This window comes from Dermacentor silvarum, chromosome 11 (assembly GCF_013339745.2).
Source record: "Dermacentor silvarum isolate Dsil-2018 chromosome 11, BIME_Dsil_1.4, whole genome shotgun sequence".
Classification (NCBI taxonomy): Eukaryota; Metazoa; Arthropoda; class Arachnida; order Ixodida; family Ixodidae; genus Dermacentor; species Dermacentor silvarum.
The window spans coordinates 76,611,524-76,635,109 of record NC_051164.1 but is presented as its reverse complement, the minus strand read 5'-3'; the positions used below and the strand labels follow the sequence as shown (position 1 = coordinate 76,635,109).

The 23,586-nt window shown below is 44.7% G+C and overlaps 1 protein-coding gene across 1 annotated transcript in view; it reads right to left on the bottom strand.

Annotated features, from left to right (window-relative positions):
• LOC119433599 (mucin-5AC-like) overlaps window positions 1-22,969 on the bottom strand; it is a 36,973-nt gene extending 14,004 nt beyond the window's left edge. Inside the window, 8 exon segments of the mRNA XM_049659399.1 lie at window positions 4,396-4,479; window positions 7,486-7,923; window positions 11,216-11,377; window positions 17,918-18,053; window positions 18,489-18,703; window positions 18,705-18,827; window positions 22,200-22,289; window positions 22,823-22,969. Coding sequence (XP_049515356.1) covers window positions 4,396-4,479; window positions 7,486-7,923; window positions 11,216-11,377; window positions 17,918-18,053; window positions 18,489-18,703; window positions 18,705-18,827; window positions 22,200-22,289; window positions 22,823-22,850 — 1,276 coding nt within the window. The 5' untranslated portion in view covers window positions 22,851-22,969.
• Window positions 22,970-23,586: the final 617 nt, after the last annotated feature.

Sequence of the window (23,586 nt, the reverse complement as noted above, 5' to 3'; positions counted from 1 at the left end):
TGGCACTTTGCAGTAGGTACATAGGTTCCTGTCTCACCTCGCTTTAATAAAAATAAAATACTGTGTGACTGATGGTGGAATCGACCTCTGCCGTGGAGCACAGCAGCCCAGTGCTGACCACTAGGCCACAATCACACGCATACTTCTCACGTTTCAAAGGCAGCCAGCTCTTTGAGACACTCGGCGCATGCGCCACTTCTTTCCGTGAGACAGTTCACGCTTTGAGGTGCCTTGTTAGGCTGTACGATCTCCGGGACCGGCCCACTTTTCACAGCACTTCCCTCATAGCAGTCTGCGCTACGTAGAAACTGCGACATTGTACCAACTTCACGATCGCCCAAGTTAATGCGTTTCAACATTTTTTCGGCGGAGTACAAATGTCATCGTCGTTGTAACATACACCCCATGGCATAGCCATAGGCATGTACGACTGCACGACCTGACCAGCAGTCGCTGATGACGTCACAATCCATGTTTCTCTCACTTGCACTCGCCCACTGCCAATGCAGAAACCAGCAATTGCCATGCTGCAAGCTGACGTAGAACGGCCGGTGTAGACATCACGCTGTTGCCGCAATACGAATGTCTTCAACGGGGTCGTCTCCGTGCTACTGTAATCGCAGACACGCACGCTCACGACCCACACGCGCAACTGCTCAATTTATGTAAACACGTTAATCCACCTGCCACTCAATCTTTCATAGGAAGGAGGCTTGCAAATAACTTTTGCCTCGGCCAACACTTTTAGTTTTTTGCTAGATTTACCAGCCATACAGACTCGACGGACATGTTTGAAATGGCCAGAAACTTAGTTAAATCAAAAGCGTGTCACGAGATTACGTCTTTAAATCTCGAAAAAAAGACATGGTTTTCAATGGAACTAAGATCGGGAAATGAAAAAGTCTGTGACATTTCGAATTTTGTTAAATCGAGATTCGTTATATTGAGGTTTGACTGTAGTACTAAGCCACATAAAATAAAGCAATGAACATACTTAATCATGAAACTACTAAATCAGTTTGCAGTGGTGAAGTATTACCATATTTACACGATTGTAAGTCGACTCGAATGTAGGTCGACCCCCCCAAAATTGCATGTCTCAAAAAAAAAAAAATGGGGCGAAGGGGGGGGGGGGGGAGAAAAACCACGCGAGTGCATTTCACACAAGGGAAATTTATTGATGGGGTTGCTAAGACTACTCATCGTCACTAGAGTTGACCTCACTGGTACTGCTGCCGTCATAGCTGTTGCGGTCCCACAGCACGTCGTCATCAAAAGTGAGTCCACACTTCGCGAACGACCGCACCACGACATCGCGTGGTACAGCCCCCCACGCAGAGAGGACCCACCCGCACACAGTAGCCAGAGAGGCCAAATTTTCTCGCGCTGAAGCCGCCACTGCCGCAGCACACGTTCACTGACTCCAGACTTGCGTCCCGCTGCGCAGTTGTTAGTTTCCTCAACATGGAGGATAGCAGCCCATTTGAACGCTGCTGAGAACAAGCGCCGAAAGTTCTTCGCACTCATGACAGGCGCGACGATTCAGCACAACAGCAGAAGTGACAGATGCGCGCGGCCGTCGAAAACAATCGTATCTCAAAGAAAAGCTCTTCCGCCAACTACCAATACCCCTCTAACGGCGGCTCTTCCGCCAGCTACCAATACCCCCTGAATGGCGGCTCTTCCATGATCGATGCTCCCACAAGAGCCGTGCGCTCGTGGTGCGCGCAATCAAAATGAATGCAATACAGTAAATTATTACGCTACGCTTCTACCGTAACCATAAAAACGTAGGTGCAAAGTTGTAACCACGCCGTAGCACCCCTGATTTCTCGTTTCTCTTGCCGTTACTAGCGGTACACGGTTCGGTTTCGATTCTAAGTCGACCCCCCAACATTGGATTGCCAAATTTGAAAAAATGGGTCGACCTACAATCGTGTAAATACGGTATTTAAGGTTCATTATTACTGGCAAGAAATTATGGCAGAACTCATGTTATGATGACTGTCAATGGTAATGCGAATGGCAATCAAGCAGTGTAGCAACAGATCACATTCCTGAAGTCACATTTATTTAACATGCATAGTGGTAATTATGAGACTTTCGTTGCTACAGCTATATGCCACATACTGCGATATCATCCCACTTTGCTGTGGCACTCGCTTACAAAGATGGCCCATGAGCGTGGAGAGGATCACGATGACTGTACGACACTGACACACTGACGATGGAATGACTACGAAGGAATGACATCGATCAAACAAAGGCATATAACAACGACAGCATGACAACAATAAAATGTCGTTATTAAAATTATGATGGTATAACGACGATGTGACGACATGATCAGAATAAGATGATTACTATATGACGACGATGGCATAACGACGATGATATGACAACAACCGGATGAAGAAGTGGGATTGATGACGATGGCACAACGAACCCGGCATGACGACGACGCAATGACGACAATGGTGCCATATTCACAACTGAATGGCGACAGCATGATTACGATAAAATGAACAAGGAATGACGTCAATGTATCAACAAAGGTGGTATGATGACAATGGGATGATACTAAAGTGATGACAATGGTTAAATGGCAATGCAACGACGATATCATGACAACAGCGTGAGGACAATGGAGTGACGACAAGTGTTTGATGACAATGACGTGACAATTGGTGAGACGATGACAGCATGACAAGAGTCGGATGACGTAACTGGAGTGACAATGATGGCACGACCACAACAGGATTACGACAACGGCCTGACAATGGAGGCATGATAGCGACTGTCCGACTATGATGGCATGACACGAGTGGCATAATCAAGATTGAATAATGACAGCATGATAACACAACGACGAAGAAAGACTGACGTCCATAGAACAAGGTAAGCAGTATGACGACTGCATGACGACAATGGGATGACATTACTGAAATGATGACAATGATAAAACGATGACAGAGTGATGACGATGACAACTGTGGCATGACGAAAGTCGGATGACAAAGTTGGAATGACGACGATGCAACTACCATGACAGCATCACGACACCTAATGCATACCTAGTGGCCCAAGCTATTGACAACTTGGAATGCTGGGTCGGTGTAGAAGGCGTGACGACAGCATGACGAGAGTCAGACCACAAAACTGAAATGACAACCATTGAACGAACACGATGGCATCACTATGGTGGTGTGACAACAAATGCATGATGACTCAATAGAGAGGTTTAGCTTGTCCGGTAATCGGGCAAACGCGGGCGGACCGGACGTTGGGGCGTTGTGGCAGAACCATAAAGGTTAGCGTCCTGTATGGTGCTGCCGCCTGGTGGTGCAAAGCTCAAACAGACAAGAACAACTAATATTGCAGTAACCAAGTGTATTCTACTTCGCTGCTGGTGTAAATTTTCGGCAGTGGCATAATAGTGTTGCTGCCGAAAATGACAGCATGACGAGTGTCGGATGACAAAGCTAGAATGACAGCAAAGCAACGACCATGAAGACATCACAACCACAAGCCCATACCAGTGGCTTCTATCCTTTTATCACGAGATAGAAGGCATGAGGATGATGGCATGACAAGACTAAGATATCATGAAGCTGGAATGACGACAATGAAACGACCACGACACAGGAGCACATCCTAATGGCTTGAGCCACTAGGGATCAGCGCAAGAGGCTAGATAGATGGATAGATTGGTTAAAAATGGCTGAAGTAGGCAAAGAATGCTATTCGCATTAAAATGACTGCCGAACTTCCCTTCTTGAACTTTGCATTGAAACCTACGCACCAATATGACAGCATGATGTGGCCAATTTTAAAGCATTTTTGCATATCTGGGCAATTTTAGTATGACAAAAGCTTTCCTATTTTGCTATGTTGAATCCAATTCTTAAAGGCAAAAGTTGTCATCCACTCGAATGTAGCACGAAGCTACAAAGAAAACCAATACGGGTTTCTCAGAACGCTTCGCAGTTGAAAAATTCGTCCTGGTTCAATTCTTTAGATTGCCATGTAGTAAATTCTTTTAGCAATGATAAAGTAGAATCAATGACATCATGGCAATCTGATGCAGGGAAATTCAGCGCAGTGTCACCAACTGTCTTCCATTTTCACAACCCTTCCTGGCCTACCAAAACTACTCGAGGTAAGAGTGGCTGATTTGCCATTGTAGAACCATAATTTACAAATGCAGCTCAACTTACTGTTCTTCTTTAGCATCCCTTTAAGCCTTGCGAGGGCCCACATTACTTAACTAAAACACCAGTACTGGCTGTACAAGACCTTCTTTCATGTGTTTACATGGTTATTTAGAGATGCATGTTTAAACATGTGTTTTGATGCCGATATCAACCACTGGTCTAGAAAGCCAAAAACACTCACTCTCCACACTTCTGTTCTTTCTGTCATAGATGATTGGAGAATGACGCCTCTTGCGAGAGACGTGGTGTCTTGGTGAACGATTGCCTAGAAAAGAATAACAAATGCTCTGTACACAGTCAAATCAATGTAGTCAAAGACACGCAAACAAGGTCATGATGAGATGTGGAACAGGCTTGACCTTATTCATTAAAGCCTATGCACCAGTTTGTTCCTGTCACCATCCTAAGTTTAGCCTCGCCAACAGAATCCAGATAGTCATTGACAACCCACAGAGCAGGTGTACTAAAGAAAGCAAACAACCAAGTGAAAAAGAATACAATCCTAACTTTGCTAATCTAGAAACACCACTACCCCAATTGTTTTAAGCTAAGGGTTTGTCACAGACCCTAATAAAACTGCAAATCCACCGATGTACAAGAAGTGAGCTGCACAAGGTAAACCAGGTTACTTCTGAAGTAGCACATTCAAGTTACCACTTTTCAATCACATGGGTGTTTGTTCAGCATACAAACGTATTAGCTAAGAAAAACATGATTGCAGGCTTAACTCACTATAAAACACCCAGATCAAATTTTTCCTTTCTGGATTTGCTGCATTTTTCTTAGCTAATGATCAAATAAACTTATCCGACTGTAGCTATAAACTCCAGCAACTATCTCACATCAACATGGTCCTCATCAAATCTCTGCTAAGTGAGGCACATACGGCACACCTGCTAATACAGAGCTGAAATCAATTCCTGCCTCACAACATTTCTGTGTGTTGTGAAGTGTCAGTTTGCTTGTGCTTTAATTTGCGTGCCGCGGAGGATTTGGTGGGGAGAGACGAAGACGATGAAGATCGGAGCTGTTCTGCTGTGGGGCCGGTTGTTGTTTGTGCTGTTATTACTGTGACAAATTGGTGGAGGTGCTGGGTATCACGAGAGCGGTGAGCTGGTAATTGTCGATGGTTACAGTAATATTGGCGGAAAGTCCTGTGTCGTTATCAGAACATGGCGTGGCAGATAAATCGTCATCGTGAACTTGTGTTGGACGGTGTTTGTACAGGACGATCAGCAGCAACCCCACCCCCGGAGGTCGCTGTCCTTAGTTTTCCCGACGTGGGCATGAACTTAGGGACCTGTTGCGAACATCAGAAAACATGGAGTAACGGCTAGGCAAGATGACGCGCCGAGGAGATGGTGAACATGATTGGCGTCTTTGTGCGGGAGAACACTGCTGTTTAGAGGCCAGGAGCTGCTCAATCTCGCATGGGCGCTCACCATTACTTGGTCGATGCGTGTTATGGTAAAATCCCTGAAGGCCCATCCTCCGATAAGGGCACTGACGATACAGATGGACCACTTCGCCACAGTGGTAGCAAAGTCGCCGATTATCCGAGGTGCGCCACACGCTTGATTTCAGTGTGATCTCTCCCGGCTCTACGTACTCATACGAGTTTACATTTGTAGCGAGAAATTGATGTGGTAGAGCTGAAACAGGGGAAGGCAAACGTCCCGTAGATGGTTGAGGACTCCGTAAGGCTTCGGCATATGTCAGGATGAAGGCTTCCGTTCGCAGTGGTGCCAATGGTTGGGCCACGGTCCTGATTTCGTCACGAATGATGTCACCAAACACAACAACAGTCGGCTGACAAGCAGTTTTGCGAACTTCCTCAAGCTCTTCACGCAGAACCCTTTGCACAACCTCTCGGAGTGCTGCTAAATCATGTCCGCAGGTGAAGCATGACATGGCGGCGATGCTGCTTTGGCGGTCGCACTGTTGGGAGCGTTGCTGCAGCGCTCGTTCCATTGTCGTTGCTTCAGTTATGAACTCAGCAACGGTAGCTGGAGGGTTGCGCATGAGTCCAGCGAAGAGTTGTTCTTTCACCCCTCGCATTAAGAGATGAACTTTATTTGTCTCGGCCCCATACCTGGATCAGCACGTCGGAACAAGCGGAACACGTCCTCGACAAACATGGCCACGCTTTCATTTGGCTTCTGAAACCGACTCTGCAGAGCTTGTTCAGCCTTTTCTTTCTTTTCGGGGCTGCTGTATGTCTCGCGAAGCTGTCAGAATTCTTGCCAGCTAGTGATGGAGCCCTCATGATTCTCGAACCACGTGCGAGCATAGTCTTCAAGGGCAAAGTACACGTAGCACATTTTCTTAGATTCGTCCCATTCATTCGAAGTGTTCAAGCCAATCCTCCACGTCCTCGAACACGTTACCATGAAATGACTTCGGAATGCGCGCTGCGTAGATGACACTCGGGGTATAAGTGGATTGGACTGTGTTGCTCTCTTGCGTCCGACTCGTGCTTGCCCTTGTGGTGGACATTCTTACTGGGCTCAATGGGCCGTATTCAGGAGATAGTCCTTGCAAGCGGCAGCTGTGGCAAAGTGCCCGGTTTTCCTACGGAATCGTGGGAATGGTGGTAGGGACTTAAGTGTCGGGAGGTCAAATTAGGGCATAGGATGGTACCCAGCACATCCACCAATTTGTCACGGTAATAACAGCACAAACAACAACCGGCCACATAGCAGAATAGCTCCGATCGAGCAGCACGTCTTCTTTGTTGTCTTCGTCTTTCCCCATCGAATCCTCCGCGGTGCACAAAATAAAGTGCAAGCAAATTGGAACTTCACAACACACAGAAATGCACTGAATTGACGTGTCGATATGCAAAATACACTAGTTTGCTTCTCCACACATCTTAGTTTGTTGGGCAGAATGGCTTTACTTTAAAAGAAAATAAACAAAACAGAGAGAAAGGTTTGTTCTCTTTACAATGAGGGTGCTGGGTTAAACCTAACAATCTGATCAAATCACAATGGCAAACATCAGGCCAGAATCAGATCATATCACCGAATCTTTCAAGTTGAGTCTCTAAGCTCTAACGGTGCTATAGGAGAGCTCCACCATCTTGCTTAGGGCAAACTGGATGCCTGAAAAAGCCTGCTTATTTTGCATATCATCGATACACACAAAGCACTGTTGATAAAAGTGACATCTGCTACACGGGAAGCATGCGAAGTTGAAGCATGCGAAGTATCAACCTGATGCAGCCCAGTTCAATACCCACCTCCCAACACCCTGCTCACAAAGTGCTCACCTGGTTCTGAAGCCGCTGATGATGACCCACTGTAAGACTGTGACCTGGAGCGTGACCTAGACCTGGACACTGACCGCGACCTCGAAGTGCTAGAGCCGAGGCTGCACGAACAGCTCTCGTGGCCAGAAGACGATGCCTCACTTCTGGTGTCGTAGTCTGGATTGGCCGTAGTATTTCCACCACCTCGGCCTTCGGAGACACCGCTCATGCGACTTGAGCCACCTCCCATGACAAAGCTTGAAACAGGGTCCAAAGGGCGTGTGTGCATACTAGACGAGGAACTTCCGCTCACTACGGGAGGTGGTGGAAGAGGCTCTTCCGCAACTTGCAATTCCTCCGCAGTGGGCGTCACGTGAAGTCGATCAGGGTCTTCATCTGGAACATGCATCTTGTTTGAGGCTACGACGACAATTGGGGAGACCGGAGCTGGCTTGGGAGCTGTCAAGAAGGCAAATTGGCGCAATGAACACAATATATGACTTCATTTGCAATGAAACCTTAACATAATGGAACATTTACCTTAACGACATTGTTTTTCCTTCGCCTAAAATTCCTGCGGAGAAGACCACATGCTATTATTCTTTAGCAATGTAATCATGTTTTCCAATTTCAATCTAACTCAAGAATTTGCGGACTGCATAAGCACTCTCTTGGTCCTGTAAAAAGGAGCCATACCGAGGGCAAATTCTGTGTCCTGTGTATGGAGGGAGAATAGTGGGCGTGCAATGTATGGTAAGGGAATTTAAAATGCTCATAAAATGGAGTGCTAAGTTATGACAGTGGGAAAACAGGTGGGGGCAAGTGAGCTGTACAAACACTGGCAAGGAAAGTGACTGCTACCCTGATAAAGTGGCAAAGACAAGGCCACTTGTCGAAACACTGGCTTCAGCCTGACATTCCACCACTGCCAATTACCATGAGAGCAGTTTTACTTATCTTTTTATTGAAATTAGAATAATTAACACTATTTGTGTGATGGCTGTCTTTTTTTTTTCTTTCAGTTACAGCAATACAAAAACTAGTCAAAAGAAAAATTGTGGCAAGATCTCCTCACTGGGGAATTGTCATATAGTGTAGCATTCTTTGGAATCATTACTTACGAAGCTTATACCCGTGTCACACGGGCGTTTTGAAGGCCTTCCAACCGATAGTCAGTTGACTCAAAGGTCAAGTTCGAACTGCTACACGAGCGGTTTCTAAGGCCGTCGAGTCAATAGTCTATCGAGTCAACGGAGCACTCCACAACTCTATCGAAATCTCGATGGCCTTTGAGCTACGGAAGCGGAAACAGCGCGAACATGCCCTCTCGTTCACAGTGTGCTCATACTCATGGTTAGAAAGAACAAATCGAACCAAAATGCTCTAAAAATACTATATATGAGTGTTATTAATTATTCAATAAAGTATTTTTACCACTTGACATGTGCAAACTGTACATACTCTCGACAACAGCGACGTGCTTGTGTTCATTCCTTTCTCCATGTTGTCTAGTAGACTCTCCCTCTACTCAATGTGCTGCCGGCTGCCGTCATATCGCCGCCATTTCACCGTATAAACAAACATAAAAGAAACTATAATGCTTTTAAGTGGTTTTAATGTTGTTTAAGGGGACATGTGGGCCTTTGACCGAAGATTTTTAAAAATCTTTATTCTTTGAGGTATAGCACTGGAAACTTGTATATATGTGTAATTCTTTGTGCTTATTTCAAATATGAGGTCCATTTTTGTTTATCTTTCTTGGTTCCAATTTTATGCTAGTGTCCTTTAAATATTTTCTGCACAGATTTGCAAAATATCTGATGCTTATATTTCTCAAAATAGGGTATCAATGACTTTCGTATGATTCAAGGAATGCCGCAAGACCAACCTTATTGCTCTATCTTACCTAGAACATGAGTTGTGTGGCTTTGAAGTTGAAACTCGAAGGAGTGTTTTTCTGGTGCTTAACTTTGAAGTCTCGCAACTCGTGTTCTAGTTAAGGCAGAGCAATAAGGCTGGTCTTACGGCACTCCTTGAATCGTACAGAAGCCATAGATACCCTATTTTGAGAAATCTAAGCATAAGATATTTTGCAAACCTACGCAAAAAATTATTTCAAGGAAGCTCATATAAAATTAGAACCAGGGGAGAGAACCAAAAATGGACTACATATTCAACATAAGCACGCATCATTGCATATAGGTACAACTTTTGGTGACATGAAAACGAAAATAAAGGTCCGAAGCGCCACACAATTTTGCGAGAAACGCCTGAACCACCCAACGGCCTTTCAAATGTGCCGTGTAGCAGCGCGACAACTCCTTTGAGTCGATAGAGTTGTGGCGTTTCGAAGGCCGTTGACTGGAAGGCCTTCCAAATATGCCCGTGTGACACAGGTATTACACTCTACCTTTGAAACCAAGACTGCCATATTTTAAGAGATAAGCAACTCGCAACTCCAAAGAATATGACGCACACCATGACAATCTCCCCAGTAAACTCGTTTTTACCACCAATTTTGTGTTTGGTAAATGAAGTGTTGCGGTGCTCTCTTTCTCGCATAATTTGTCCACTGACGCGCTCACATGTATTCCAATGAATCCTCTTCAGGACCTTCTCTCATTGCTTGTGTTTTCCGCACGTATCTTGCCCAGACAAGCTCTCACCTGCGTTCTAACTGCGCCTCCATAAGGGCTGCGTTTCATATACATTTCCTCGTCACATTTCCACGTCTCCGTCTCTCATCACTGAGCAGTTTCTTAGGCCGTGGTATAATCACAGAATAGGACTCATGATTAGTAAATGGATTTGTCTGATCTTTATGCTTGTGGCTTTTGGACACTCTTGGGGCTTTGCTTATTATTTTTGATCTGCCTTCACAGTCATAAATTTAAAAGCATTCTATACTTGTATAAATGCAGAAGACCCCTCGAACATGCATAATCGCTACTAAATGCAGCGGTTCAGCCTGTCAAGGTTGCCAAATCGAAATGCGCGAAGCGTATCAACGCGCTCGCTTTCCCACGAGAAATTCATAAGGGTGTTCTATGTTCTATGCCGCTTGTCGATACATGCGTTCGTGGCATAATAGTTTCAATATTGGGCTTCTGTACATCTTAGATGTCCCTTGTTAGAATCCTGTCGTCGGACAATTGTAATGGTGCTTATTTAGTTATTTATGACACAGTACTTGGTTTAAATTGATGAGTTTACAATGTCGTGAAGCCATTTGAAGCCAGGACGAAGTTAATGCAAATCTGTACTAACCATAATTCCCACACTGGTTGAACATACCCGCTTTCAGTTCCCGTAGACATAAGTGCCAAAGTCCCCTCTGGTAATTACTGCATGAAACTGATATGGGGTTTGGGCAGATGTGTCGGCACACGGCCGCTTTCTGACAAAATATCGTGTCTGAGGTTCATGCGCCCACAAGTAGGTTGCAGTAAGCGTACAGAAGTTTGTGTATTCACAGAAATTCATCTATTCAAGCCTAGACGGTGCTACAAGTCTTTTGAGACACAAAACAGGCCAAATGGAAAGGAGCAAAAAATGACCCCGGGCACCAAGCGGAAGAATGCTATGAATTAAAATAGAGAGGTTCACGTACACTCCCACATATAAAACACTACAAGGAACTTTACAGGCCACCGGCCAGCGCACTCTTAAAAAATATTTGCCAACTTGCTTCTCAATGTTTCTAAAAAGAGCATGCAACAAGTGGCCCTTGTAACATATTGATTACACTCACCTGTCACCGCCACCTTCTCAGGCTTCACTTTCGTTGAAGACATTGTCTCAGAGGCTTTCAGGCTAGCTGCTTTTGGTGGAGCCACAACCTTTTTGACCGGCTTGTTCTGTGTCTGATGTGTGGTTGGTATCTTTTTCGCCACTGTTTTCTTAATCACCATTCCTGTCAAGGCCAAAATGACTGTCAGATTTTGTGCAGGTAAGCACGGTAGCAAAGAAAAAAAAATGGTATTTACTGTTTACCTCAAGAGAAACATTAAAGCGGCATGCAAAGTTGCACTAGATTACCATTCATTCTGGAAGTGCAAATGGGCCACTCTTATCACAAGTGAGCTTGGCAAGGCAGAAAAAATGCAAAAAGGTGTGGTGTGTGTGTGTGTGGGGGGGGGGGGGGGGGGGGCATGTCACAATAATATGCCTGCATGTTTGGCATGCTTGGGACAGATGTTCTGGGCCAGTTGTTTTAATGATTATTAGACTGTATTAAAACAGTATGTTTAAGCAAATGTAAAAATGCCTTACACACAAAAAGAAATAGCTTGCCCACACTCTACATGCTCTAGTGCATTTCTGTGGCTCATGTATGCTATGTTACCATACATTATCCGTCAAGTTTAACATGCCCAATGTTTGCATACACTAATAAAAGGTGTCGTCAAATATGACGGCAATGATGGCTCCAGCTTCAGTATGAATTGCCTAGGTGGCTGCAATATTGCTATCATTCATTGCCAATAAATGGTGAATTAAGCTTCCACTTTTTCTACGGTCACATGAATTGTCAATTATAAGTGGTGTCGAATAAAGTTACAAACAGGGATAAGGTGTCCCAGAGAGGCTGGCCTAACATGCCGAGTTTCTGAGATTATCCAGCAATTCTGGTGTCCGTAGATGTAATAGGAAGCATCGACATACGAATGGCAAGATGAGTGCAAATAGACTGTCTTGGCCTGGACAGGTTTCATGCAAGGCACAAGATGGTGCAACTGTCCGCTGTATTCTTTAGGTTTGCGTTCCCATATGCTAAACTAAATGTCTTTAACAGACATCCACTCTACCATCCTAAGTACTTGCACTTAACATACATAAGATATACAACGCTATTCTAAAACCATCTGCTTCCATATTCTTTTGGCGCTTCATCAATCATTTGCATGCCACCATGCCACTGTTATTAGCGGGACTGGCCACTCAATATTAATAGGTGGAAAAGGATGCCAACGAAATGGACCGGACATTCACCTGGAATTATAACAGGCCTACATTGAACAATGATCAACTATTCATTCGTCCCTATAAAATGGCATACGAATGGATGCATTCCAATATCTGGGCCCTGAGAGCGTTGGGCTCCCAGATGTCATATGCCAGACGGTGGCCCACATATTTTTATCAACACCAACACACAACACAGTCAAATGCTAGCAAGCACTTGTGGACTTCAGCACTTCATCCTTATCATTTTCTTCAGCAAGCAAGCACAGGGTACGCCTAACATAATGGCACAAGTTATCCTAACCTAAACTCCTACAGTAGGAAACGGCACTCGCTAAACTGCTACTGTATTAGTGTGAATTTATTCACGCACGACTTTTATTAAAGCATGCCTATGCACTATCTAACGTGCACATGAATATAAAATTGGGGTTCTCAGTAAGACATAACCTGCAACTGCGATACAATAAATGCACACTGCTCATTTAGGAAAAACTTACTTGCTTTAAGCTCATCACGGCAAGTACAGCATACACTGCTTATAATGTAAACTGTAGGAGCTCCGAAAATCTGCACTGTAATCGGTAATGCATTAAAACCAAACACCAGTAGTAAACTAGAATTTTCATTTTACTGTTGCCATGACGATGTGCCAGAACACAAGAGCATCAACTTACATCATTAGTGTATGTTCTGCACCAATATGACAGGAACACTTATTCTGCATTTTAACAGCCATTTCTTCAAGAAAGTATGTAATACCCCTGTCAAGCGGGCAAGTTAAGTGCACTTACGGGGAGTGCACTTGGGACCTTGAGTGACACTTTAGGCTACGCGGTTCTAAACGGGAAAACAGAGTGCACTCGCGGTAAAAAAAATGGCGACAGACTACAAGCGCGTTTTGTGAAAACGTAGATTAAAAAGAAAAGTACTTCTAAAAAGTGATTGTCTTACGTTGTATTATTAATTAAAACAAACTTAATCTATGTTTTTTCAACAAAAAACGAAAATATTTTTTTATTTAAGAGTGTGGCAAGTCAATGCCGGCCAAGAAAAATGCCTAGCCAATCCAGAACGACATAGCGGCATGCGACGAGGCGGCATTTGATCCTGCTCGAACAGAATATGAACGCGTTTTAGGCTATTATTTATGTGCGAGAGCTGTTCAACCACTAAAATGAACTTCTGTGTCCTTTTTTTATGCATTACATTTTATACCATTGAAACCGCTGGCGACGAGGCTACGCACTCGGCCAGCAAAGTGCGTTCCGTGAACACACTTCGACCGGAGTACACTCTGCAGCGAGTGACACTCCGCTTGCGACGTTTAGATTGGGCGAAGTACACTTAAACCGAGTGACACTCTCCATAAGTGCACTTAACTTGCCCGCTTGACAGGGGTATTACACATAAGCTCCCTCACTGCTACTTTCTATATAGATGTTGCGTTTAAGAATACCCTTTAAAGGGGCCCTGAAACACTTTATTGAAATCACAAGAAATGCATTTGAATTTAATATAGACTATTTCAGAAATACTTTGCAGCAAAAAGTACTTCAATACATTCAGCACTGATCGCCTTTCATCCTCTTTGTGGTGCTGCCGCTCTTTCTTTAATGCTTTGCACTGCAAAGGCTATGGCGAAGCAGGGCGTGCCCATAACGCTCCGCTTACTGAACATCACTGTGGCGTGCTGTTCCATTTTGATTTTGGATGTTCGCATAGACGCCGCTAGTTCCGATTTTGGTGCCTATGACGTGCCAAACTCAGAGGCTATCATCTTGCGGTTCAGTCCACAGTGTCTCATCCCTTTGCTGTGCTACGGTGTACTAGATAGCTACGCGTGGATGTTTTCCCGCACGGAGTACCAAGTAGCACACCTCCTTTTGCACTTATCTCTACGGCAATCACACAATTTCTGAGGGTCAAACAAAACGTCATCTTTATGTTTGCTGATGAGAGTACATTGGTAGCTCCCACATCAGGTAAGCGATGGATGCCGCACTGCGGACTCGCGTTGAAAGGATTCACGTAACAAGCTTCAACCATGATGGCGACACACCTCAAAGGTGTGCAACTCGGTCAGCAGATGACCTGTTCCAGCCGGGCAGGTCATCTCGGGCAGGCTCGCCACGCACCTGGAGCCACATCACCCACAGAGACGACACAGAGCACGCAGTTGTCTTCAGCTAGCTTCAGTGCGCTCAGCGAGCAGACTCGTCGTGGCACCCCACAGTATTTACGCTAAGTAGAACATGCAGCTACATGCAACTGTAGTGCGTTTGCTATGAGCACAACAGGGTTGGCATGCGTGCTCGCGGTCATGTGCTCCAGTCTGGCCGTGCCGTGTGGTGCAGACCGGCTTTGTCCTGCACTATGCTTGACGGACGGATAGAAGTCACATCCAAATTCCACATTTCGAAGTGCTGTAAACAGACCAATACAAAGCAATGTCTGCTAAGGCGTCTGGCTAGGAGATGCTACAGGCGAGCGCTTGCTGACAAGCGTACGTGTGCTCTGAATTAACTTTCGCGTGATTCAAGGCTAGCTGAGCGTCCAAAAGTAATCGAAATTAGCGAGACCAAACGACTACGACACTAATAACCAGTGTGGCCAGACACTCAGGCAGCTTCATTCATGCGCGGGCGAGTGTGGCCGATCGTGAGCAGACGATAGGTGGCTTCTTCCAGAAATATGTCATTCTTGTTGAAATTCAAAATGGGGATTTTCGCTTACTTCAGTCTGTATCAATAAATATACACAGCAATTGGAGGAAGAAGCATGGCAATCCAAACGCGCTTAATTGATGTCAGGTATCCGCCTATCGCAGCGCCCTATGGGAATCTGCCCGTTGACGTCAAGGGGCAGCCGCCGGCAGCCCCGAAAGGGTGAGGGGAAGGCTTCTATTGAAAAGAGTGTTTGAGAAAAAGGCGACTTCGCACTTTGCTTGTGAGCCCCACATGCCGCGCACGAGTGCAAAATTAGGCTGAGATGCTCCCAGCAGCGTATGCTATCGGCAGAATGTGTACCTCAGGCAACCACAGAATTGAAGAGCGGGATCTGCAGTCATATAATGTTTCAGCATCAAGAAAACTAAATAGTCGCCGAAAAAAAAACAACCAGTATGCTCAATGCGAAAAATTGTATATCAGAAAAAGCCAGCAATAGTTCATCTGATAAAAAAAATTACACCATCTTCCAGTAGGGGAACCCTGAGTAGTATGCGAAGCAGCCATGGGGTCGACTCAAGGTAGTTTTATCAGCTGTATAAATGTGGACATGCAGCAGCACCAGCAACGCGCAGAACTGTTGTCGACGCCGTCGGCGTTTTGCCCGCGTTCGCACCAAACGCACGCGGTGTTGGTGACTGTTGCCGGTGCCTCTGGGGCGCCTACCGTCCGCCTCTAACCTAAGATGCTTCGCATTATCGCGCGCGGAGCCGCAGGTGTTGCCATTCGTTGCGCAATCCGGACAGGAGAGGAGCGTCGGAGAGGAGAGGAGGAATGCCGAGAGGAGAGGAGATGAGACAAGGAGAGGAGGGGGAGGAGGATGCGCATGCGCAGTAGGGGTGTGGACGCCACACGGCGGATGGATGGAGGGAGGGAGTGACATAGCCCCGACCATAAGCTGCTTCGCATCTAATATATTCAAACAAATTTGCAGCTGTAAATAAAAAAAAAGTATGCTTAGCCAGGAATGCTGTAGCCCGTAGACATCAATGTGTCCAATGCAAGTCACGCAAAATCTCACATAAGCATCCCCAAAGGCAATCGTCCGAGAATACCACCCCTGACATCGCCTAAGCAATTTACATGTCAAAGCGAGTTGCACCAATTGAGCCCATAACCAATACAGGCCATCTTAAATAACAATAAGTCTTGCAGAATATTGCTGAAAAGAAAGGCTCGCCACTCATCTATTTGCATTTCTCGGAGCACACTACAACAGCACTCGTGCTTTTGCTGACTACAATAGCAGCAATTACTCGCAATTACAGTGGAACCCCGATTATACGACTTTGAGGAGACCACGCAAGACCGTCGTATAATTCGAGCATCAAATAATTGAAAAACTAAGAATATAGGCAGTGACGCTCAGTCTTGCCCAAAAAACGGGTACAGACCACCTGAATAAGCCCACGGCATGAATATGCACTGCTTCCAAGCAAGGTAGATTAAATTATTAAAAAATTACCATAATTATTCAATTGTAACACGAGTTCACTTCACGATTTCATTGCTTGAACTCGACCCTTGCGTTACATTCGAATTAACGACAAAATTGAGCATTTTAAAACAAACCATCTAAATGCCGTGATTTTCAGCGTCACGTTGGCAACCTGCAACTTTACATCTCGATCCAATCCATAGACAAGTCGACAAAGTCAAGACTTGTTTTTGGTTGGAATCGACGCTGTTTTCGCTATGCTTGTGGCTGGTTATGATGCTGCAATGCTCTACGGCATTTTGCGGTTCGACTCCATTCATTCGCGACGTTATGGCAACACAGCGCATTTGGTATGACGGTCGCTTCAAGCGACGAGCAATTGTGACAACGGAGGAGTTGGGAAAGTCCGCCGCGGCTTGGTGTCTCGACGTCGACGATTTGCGGATGGCAAGACAAGCAACAGGCCTACTTTAAATGTGAGACCAATCGGGAAAGCTCTGTGCAACTTGAAGTGGCTTGGTAATGACCCCAAATGAAATGATTGCGAGGTCTTTTAAGAAGTACTTAAATCTCAAACAAGTTCGACGGCACGGAAGATGATAATTTTCGGGCCATCACTTTTGAAGATAAGGTTCGCTTTCACGAGACTCGGCTCATCCCGACACCGAACTCCTCGAAGTATACAGCCGACAGCTCTTCTGGCACTGCTAGCGAGCTTAGGACAACGCCAGGAACGCTTGCCGGGGACACTTTCAGTGCAGAGTCACATGAAATTTCGCAAAAGTGAAACTATCTATGAAAGTGATCGCCCGAGAAGACCGTCCAAGGAAAGTACCATCTCCTCTTCAGACGACCGTGATGAGTGAAGAGAATATTTCCGAATTGCAATTCCTTGAATAAAGGTACCATTTCAATTTCCGTTCATTTCGCGTTACATTAGCGGTTTTATCGTCTTCATTTTACGTGACTGAAAAGTCGCCCCTCGTGTTACAATTGCGGTCGCATTACATTCGAGTAAATACGGTATTGCGCACCCGTTATCAGCCGGCTGCAGTGTGCTTACTTGCCAGAATGCGTCTGCTTAGAACTTTTTTTCTCAGACTGTACCAGAGAGGCATCGTACGAAGCTGGTTGGTGTAAAATTGCGTCATATAATAGAGGTTATCAATACATTATTTCTATGGGGGTTTTGCCGGGACCAAACCAATTCTCAAACCAAATGACCGGGGGACGTATAATCGAGGTTCCACTGCACTGGCTATACTGATACAATCTCAGATGTTTCTTGCAAGAAATAAAAGGCTCTGACTATTGCCAATACCTTTCTGAGCAGCCTGCTCAGCTGTGAGGAGGTCTTCTGCAGACATCTTTGGCTCTCCCGTTGCTGACACCACTGGCTTCGCTTTCATCACCACAGGTTTCTCAGCAGTCGTGGAAGACTTGGTGGCAATCTTTGTCTGCTGCAGAACATCAAGAAGAATTATAGATCACTTATGGCAGGGAACAAACAGAACTGGAGAAGGCAATGCCATGAAAAGCTCTGCCCAAGAAGCAGCACACTAAATGGCAACACAGCCATATCAATGTTCTATCTTGTTTTTCTCTTCAGTATAGAAGTTTTAATCAAAGCGAAAAGAATTTTCTCTGCGGTTAAGCACCCAAGTTATATCTCAAGGTCATGCATGGAGTCGGCACTGTGGATGCTCTGGAGCTCACCTTTGCCTGCATTCAATTATGCTGAAATGCAAGAATGCCAGAACTAAACTTGCAACAGGCACCACGCCTGATGGGGGTGATTAAATTCTCATTCGATACACCCTCAACAGATCGATTGTGGCCACACGTTGTACAGCAACTGGCTGGACATGCAATAATCCACGGAAAACACTCACGGGTATCTTTTTGACCAGCTTCGGCTGGGAGCTAGTCTTGGATTGAGCCGATGTCGAACTTGTGGAAGAAGCCGACGCTGAAGTGGAAGGCCCGACTGAGGCCGAGCTGATGGGCACGTTGGCAGGAGGTTTCTTCTTGGGTGTCGAAGTGGGCTTGGCAGAAGGGGCCTTAGGAGGCGGCAAGGTTTTCTTTTGAGACGAGCTCTTAGTCACCTGAAGCCACCCTCTTGACAGGCTTAGCAGTGGCGGAGTTCTTCTTGGCGGCAGAAGCAGCGGCGGCAGCAGCTAGGGAGGCCTTTGCGGACGGCGGTGTGCTAGGTGTCAAAGGGACCCTTTTGCCTACGAGAGCATATGTTGTCAGGGTGCTAATTAGAAGGGGGATTAATTTAGTTTTCAGCTGCTGAAAGGCTATTATAATGAGCCAAGCACAGAAGGTTCCGAGTAAAGTCCTCAATACAGAAAGAAAAAGAAATTAAAATCAATATATTGCCATGCAGCTCGCGTGACATATTTCCCCATGGCAATATAATATTTCTCTTCGTTAAGAATGAAGTTCCTATAGTTTGGTGTTGAATTCATTACTGCACAATGCTTGCGCATTGTACAACAGAAACCAGGCAAAGCTGGAGGACAGCTTTACGTCTCTGGTTCTCTGCATAGTGGACTATAGTAACAAGCACTGGTTCAAAACAAAAACAGGCACTTGAGGAAGACATGCTACACGTAAATACAAAAATACATAGTTGCAAAGATCCAGATATCTAACTGCTAGCAATAAGAATGCGCACAACAAAAAATAAAAGCAAATTGTAACAGAAAAAAGGAAGAGCACAAATTTTCGCCATCAAGAAAAATGGGATGCAGAAAGGCGATTAGAGATACAGTGGGAATATCAATAAATTGTCCAAATGGATTTGACAATGAAGGAAGTTTATGCTGCAGCATCAGTTCTCTAAAGCTAGTAGGACATCTAGACACCCTCCGTAATACTTGTTGCTGGTCTAGTAGGTTCATAATGCATAGGAATAAAGGTCCATAAAAAAAAGAACTAGCCCATGTCTCTACCATCCTGTCCTTGTTTATTCTGCAATGTAAATTAACCAGAAACTTAACGATGCACCGCTAGTTCATGCTCCTCCACCAACTGAAGCCTTTCAACACTAGCCAACGAACATGGAGACGTGCCGAAACTGCAAGGCACGTTACGACAGCAAAACACAGCAGAAAGCAAGAGTTTACTACAAGACTTGCAACGTTCCCCTATGTTTCACATCACTGAGCTGCTTTGCTGCATGGCATGCCTAACAAATTTTAAATGCGTAAGTATTTCTATGCCTACCCAACTTCCTCGAGGAAACCCATCAGTCTGTCTGTTACATAACACGAATCACTATAAATTAATGTATAAAAAAACTGAATAAATTCGAAAGGAAAAACATTGGCAGTGGTGACTCCACGCTCAGAAGTTGAGTGTCTTACCCACTGAACTAAACCCTCAAGCTTGCAGAAGACAAATAAATCTGAACCATATAAATGTTTTGTACTGGCGGTACAAAACAAATGTTGCCGAGAACAGTTTCTAGGAAGGCTTTCTTGAAAGATTTGGTGGTGGTGGAATGAAAGCCATCTCTAGGACATGTTGAGTTGACTTGGAGCATTGTCGACATTAGAAAAACTCCCTTTTTTATTTAATAAACATCTTTCTCCCTCTCTCTCTCACAAACATTTTGCGAAAATTCATTGCCAAACACGCCACATCCCCGATGCATTTCGATGGTCGTGGGATGTGCCTTCCGTTGAGGCATTCCTTCACCGACCGAAATGCCATCGACGTCTGAGGGCTCATGAGAAACACAGATAAGCAGTCAATAGGTTGATAAGGAGTGATGGGGGGTATAAGGGTCTCATCACGGTTGATACTGGTTAGATGCTGATGGATAAGATGCTAAACAGCGATAAGGGCTTATAATGGTCAGAGCAATTCTGATAAGGTTGATAAGGAGTTGATAAAGGGCAGATCATGTCTGATAAGGATCGGATCAATTGCAATAAGGTTTATAATGGTTTGATAAGGGTGGGATCGAGTTCGATAAGATTGATAGTGACCGATAAGGGTTGATAGTACTGGTCGGATCAAGTTTGATTATACTGGTCAGATCAAGTTTGATAAGATTAATAATGACCGTGATAGTACAATGGGATTCGGCTGTTTCACTTTACAGTGAAACAGCCGAAGGAGGTATCTGAGAGGATTTGTCTTCATGCTTTTGGAAACAGGAAAGCAATTGAACATACACTTCATATTTCAGCCAATGTGTGACTAACAAAAAATATGTACTCCGCAATGTGCACTAGGAGGGGAAAACGAGCTATGTTAGCCTTCCCAAAGAAGTGCGAGGGGTAGGCATCATCTGCAGGTCTCACAGACACGTCTGTATGTAGTTTTTTCAAGCCTCTCTCGGCTGTAACTGTTGAGGTGGTAGTGCAACTCCATCATTCCATTCCCACTCCACTGCTTCACCCAGTGCCACCATTCGATTTTAGGCAACTCAAAGTGTAGAGTTGTTCTGGAATCACCAACTCAAGAGCTGGAACTCTTCTACACTGAACTTTTAAGAAAAGTTTACATGTCTTGCGGCATATCTTGTCCTGAAGCAATAATCATCTATCTAGCATGCCATTTAATTATTTAACACCATGCCCAAAATACTTGTGTCATGATCAATCGACGTACATGTAGTTTACTAGCACGACATAGCATTCTGGACAGGAAAGTAGTGCACACAGAGGTTTCAAGAAAGGAAAGACAAGACAGACACACAACAATTATTACAGCACTTTAGATCTTGCGCACCCAAAGCGCCACGTCATGCTTGCGTTCTTTTGTGCCACTTTTGCTTTCTTTTTTGTACAATTTTTTTGCATTCTTTTGTAAACCCAGTGTTTTGCGTCTCCAAGGTTTGGCTGCGCAAAATAAAATTCCCTATTATTTGGGGACAATATACGCCCCAAAGGGCGTGAACATTTTTGACAGAGTATCAGCTTATCTGCACAATTCAATGATGAGCTCCATTCTTACGTAAACTGGAGTTCATTTGTCTAAATAATGCTAAGCGCACTTCCCTTAGCTTTTGATCCACGATGTATTTTTGCTTATGTCACATAGTTCTATCATTACTTCATCCTCTTTACTGTATTGGGTCTGCTTGTACAGCCTAATGGTGCTCACATAACACATTTAGAATGTGCTTGGAACCATTATCGATAAATAAAATTAATTTATTGGTTGACTGAAAGCTACTTTATACCGTCACGTCATTACATGGGGCATGTTTCTAACAGAAGACTTGTAGATTTATCAACTTTAACAAATGTGGTACCATAATAAGGGTAAGGCCAACTAATACTTACTGAAAACATGGCTCTTGCGCACTACCTTGATGATATGCAAGTGACAGTCAAAAGAAAAATCGCCTCTTCACGGTAATTTAACACAAGCCGTGCACAAGCCAATACAAACCGATTTCAACCACAGCATCGCATAACCGCCTCTTCGCCTTTATTGGCGCACCATTAACACTGTGTTCTGGAGAAGGATTACTTTTCAAAAGCGCTTCGCAAGTACGAAAAAAACTAAAGGGACAAAAAAAAAACAAAAAAAAAAACGGAAGAGTTCCGCCGACACAAAAACATCCACGAAGTTGCACTTACCAACTTTTTTTTCTTCGTTATTTAACTCCGCTGCCAAATCGTCATCATCGGCATTCTCCAGGAGTTCGTCCAAGACGTTGACCTCCATGTCTGCGGAATGTTTCATTGCATAAGCATTCAGCAGTCACACACAAAAGTAATGATTCGTGCCAATGGCGTCGCACCGGTGACTGGCATTCCGGTTGCTCTCGCGCTGAGGCATGCTGACCAAACGAATGGCATTCAAAGGCCTATAAGCCACGATCAAAATGACGTTCGGCGCTACGAAAAGCAACAGTCAGCTGCACTTTGACAAGCGAAGGCGCTGCATTATGCTAAACCACACGCAAGGGAAACGAGCTGATCACATCACAAGCAAAACAATCGATTAGCCTTACCCTAGATTCACAGTCTGCGCTAAGAACAGTTAACCAGAAAACGTAAAGAAGAGCTTCAGGCCGGCACAATTCTAGTAAAGAAGGCTAAAAAAAAGTAATAACGGGGGAAGAAGATAACAAGAAATATCACTTGACGACTAACCTATGACCCAACTCGCGAACGCTGACTGCACCTTCAGCCGTGAAGCCGGAAAACACCTCCCGAATGCAGCGTCGTGACTACTCTAGCAAGTCGCAAGTACTTACCTTTGTTTTCGGCGTCTTGAGAGGTCATTCTTTAATGCCGTGCCCCTCAAGAAATTAAGAAATTAACACGGCTACAGAAGCATAGAACTACCAGCAAGAAGACGGAAACAATCGAAGACCTATGAGCGCATGCGCAAGTACGCGCAAGCTTGCTTTTTTTTTTTTTTTTTTTATATGATTAGTATTATTGGCTTCGACTGGATTCACAACGCGGCCGGTTTCGAGACAAACATTGCAGCAGTTTCGGTCGTTTCGGTGTTTTGATTGGTTTCGATTCTGCTGCCGCTGCATTGTTGTATCGCAAATTTCGCAGAAATATCGCACTGTATGGTCCAGATCGTTCAATACAAAAATCTACCCTATTATTTGCCTTGTTTGTGAAGAAAAAAACGTTGCCTTTCTCTATATTGGTCTATATTGGTCTAGATCTCGCTCCGATGCCCATAACATGAGGGCTGTGACGTCATCTGGTGGCTTCTCGTTTTATGGTAAAGCACGGCATATGGCACGAGCTTGAAATTTGTTTCTGCCGTTTCCGCTACTCGCTGGGAAATGCGATGTGTACACCAAGAAAACTCCAATCACGAGACACGAAAATTCGCACTTTTCTTCTTCTTCATCTTATTCTTTTTTTTTTTTTTTTTTTTCGCAAACCAGACAAGAGTGTCAAGTGATATATTGAGCGATCCGGATTATAAAATGTGATAAAGGGAAAGCGCAGGTCTCTGCAAACATAAACACTACGCGAGTCGCGAGATTGCACG